Source organism: Aplysia californica, unplaced genomic scaffold (genome assembly GCF_000002075.1).
Source record: "Aplysia californica isolate F4 #8 unplaced genomic scaffold, AplCal3.0 scaffold00110, whole genome shotgun sequence".
Classification (NCBI taxonomy): domain Eukaryota; kingdom Metazoa; phylum Mollusca; class Gastropoda; order Aplysiida; family Aplysiidae; genus Aplysia; species Aplysia californica.
This window is the reverse complement of record NW_004797380.1, coordinates 41,885-44,384: the sequence shown is the minus strand read 5'-3', so window position 1 is coordinate 44,384 and position 2,500 is coordinate 41,885. Positions and strand designations below refer to the sequence as shown.

The 2,500-nt window shown below is 41.7% G+C and overlaps 1 protein-coding gene across 3 annotated transcripts in view; it reads right to left on the bottom strand.

The window, feature by feature from the left end:
- The window catches only part of LOC101850639 (transient receptor potential cation channel subfamily M member 1), a 52,746-nt gene that overhangs the window by 39,953 nt on the left and 10,293 nt on the right, over positions 1–2,500 (bottom strand). For all 3 annotated transcript variants that reach the window (XM_035969049.1, XM_013080997.2, XM_035969050.1), the window contains exon 2: positions 2,256–2,335. In XM_035969049.1, the coding sequence (XP_035824942.1) occupies positions 2,256–2,335 (80 nt within the window). The remainder of the gene's footprint in view (positions 1–2,255; positions 2,336–2,500) is intronic.

The window sequence follows — 2,500 nt, the reverse complement described above, 5'->3', positions numbered from 1 at the left end:
TATCGAAAATGGGTTGTTGTTTTTTCAGAAATATTTTTAAAAGCCTAATTATGCTACGATTTTACCAAGTACAATGGGCAATGAAAGGTTGTTTTTTTTTCTCCAGAATTATGAAAACAAGTGTAAAAATTATTGTTCCTTTAGCAACAATCGAATCAGTTTCATTCCTTCCTGGGAAACTGTCCCAAAAGCATGATGTGCGTAAGTACAGGTTAAATTGGCTCTTTGCCGACGAGTTGTTGATGTTGTCGCTGTTTTCTCACGAGCTGGAGGCCAAGATATAATTTGGCACGATAACGACGGCCTTTAACAAAAAAGTATGCGTTTTTTACTCCCCCATCGACACAATTTGGATCATTTAGGAGCCAGACGATAGCCCTGTGCCACAAACAGATTAAAAACAGTTAGAATAAATAATGGCAACAGATCCTACCAATTACCCAGACATATACAAAAATGCAGAATGGAATGCTGGAAGAGGTTCGGCTTGTGCATTTGTCTGAGAGAGTCAGATATCGAATGAAATAGCGATCTTCAAACGAGACGGTACCTCAGAGCTTTACTAGATACAGCTCTAGTTTAATACATCTAGGCCTAGCGGTATAACGATTAGGACGGTGCTAGGCACTTGCACGCACGAGAGCGGAGTTTGATTCCCGAAAGAGGAAAACATTTTTATCGAATATATCGGTCTTTCTGCTGGGATGTTTTATCCTTATCAGCCCTTGATGGCTCTGACAGGGAGGGCCAGAAGCCCGCCTCCTCAATTATCTAAACTGAGTCAACGGAGGCGTAAAAACAGCTATATGAAAAATAGACCCAACAACAACACCGCATCCCCCCAAAAAAAATTAATTAAAAAAAATAAAATAAAAATAAAATCAAACTGAATTAAATTGAATTAAATAAGATAAAATAATAGACAGGACTTTTCAGAAACATTCTCTCGTCGCACGCAACGAAAAATGATGATCATTACCATCATTTGTGGTTATCAAGGCTAAAGTACATATTTTCTTTACATCTCCCGCGCGATACGTAGATATCCTGTGACTTGTTTCCTTTTAAAGGATGTGACTGTGACTCAGAAGAATTTATGGTATTGATACACGGACATTGAATCGCGTCGTGATATAATGTTGGCAATAGGTCAGAAATAACATAGCCAGAAACGCAACTACTTTTATACAGGTCTTGTGGAATCAGGAACGAATCGAAGAAACGTCTACATGCAGACTGATAAGAGAGAAAGTTTTTTTTTCTAAAGTTTAAGTATGTGTAAGTTTTACAGCACTTGCAACACAATAAGGTCATATACGTGCCAAAGATAAAACTTATTACAAGAGAGTAACAAACACATAAAAGAATGAGTAGAGATAAGGACGATAGATGCTTGAAAAAAAAGAAGGAGAAAACCACAAAAGAGCATTTCGCCAACCACCTACGGAGAGGGTTAACTGAAGATATGCAACGCATCCATCAGCGCAATTTTATTCACTTAGCTCATACTTATAGACGACACGCATTCTGGTCCTCCGACAACGGGACAAGTTGTTTTGGGGCGATTTTTAAAAAAGCAGAACTATAATGCTATTACTACTGATTCTTCACTTGCTGTTTTCTTTATCTGAAGTTTCAAAAGGCAGTCAAAAACGTGCAAAGTTTATGAAATACGAAAATGTGTGCTTATGGTTCGTGTACGATGGTTAGCAATGTGCAGCAACATTGCCTTTGTTCTGCTGTTGAGCGGATGTAGTGCCCGCTACGTCGTCAAAGAGTTAAAAGGGGGCGAGTTGTTCCGACCCGGCCAGCCAGGGCCAATCCAGGCTGAGTGGGCAACAACATCCCAGCATGATAGACGGAGATATTGGATAAAAATCGACACCTCTCAAGGGAATCGAACTCACGTCTTTTTGCGTGCAGCAACGACGAGCTAGACCATATTACATAGACGCTGCTCGCATAGGAGACCCGCGTCGCGGCGTCTGTGGGGTAGCGGTTAGGCGCTTCGCTTTCGCACACAGGAGACGCCAGTTCGATTTCCAAGTGGGAAGTACATTTTTATCGAGTGTCTCGGCTCTCCGTCTTTCAGCTGGGATGCTGTTTCCCTTAGTCACAGCCCGGGTTGGCCCTGACAGGCAGTCGGAAGTCCACCTCCTAAATTGTGTCGATGAGGGCATAAAAAGGACTAGAGTATAATTAGGATGAAAAAGAAACCCTGGACGGGACGGGTAAAGTAAAAAAGCGGAACAAACCTGCTATGGTCGCGGTGAGACGGGATGAACTTGACACACTCCCGTTTGTGGAAGTTCTTGTCTACCCATGATCGCTGGCTCTGAGGAAGACACAACAAACACATAAAATGTTAAATTTCGAAAAAATAAAGGTTTTCATCAATACGTCAACAAGAGCTCCATCAACTCATTTTTCGATGACAAGTTCACGCAGGTGTTCATCCCCCTCTCTCTCTCTCTCTCCCTCTCTCTCTCTCCCTCTCTCT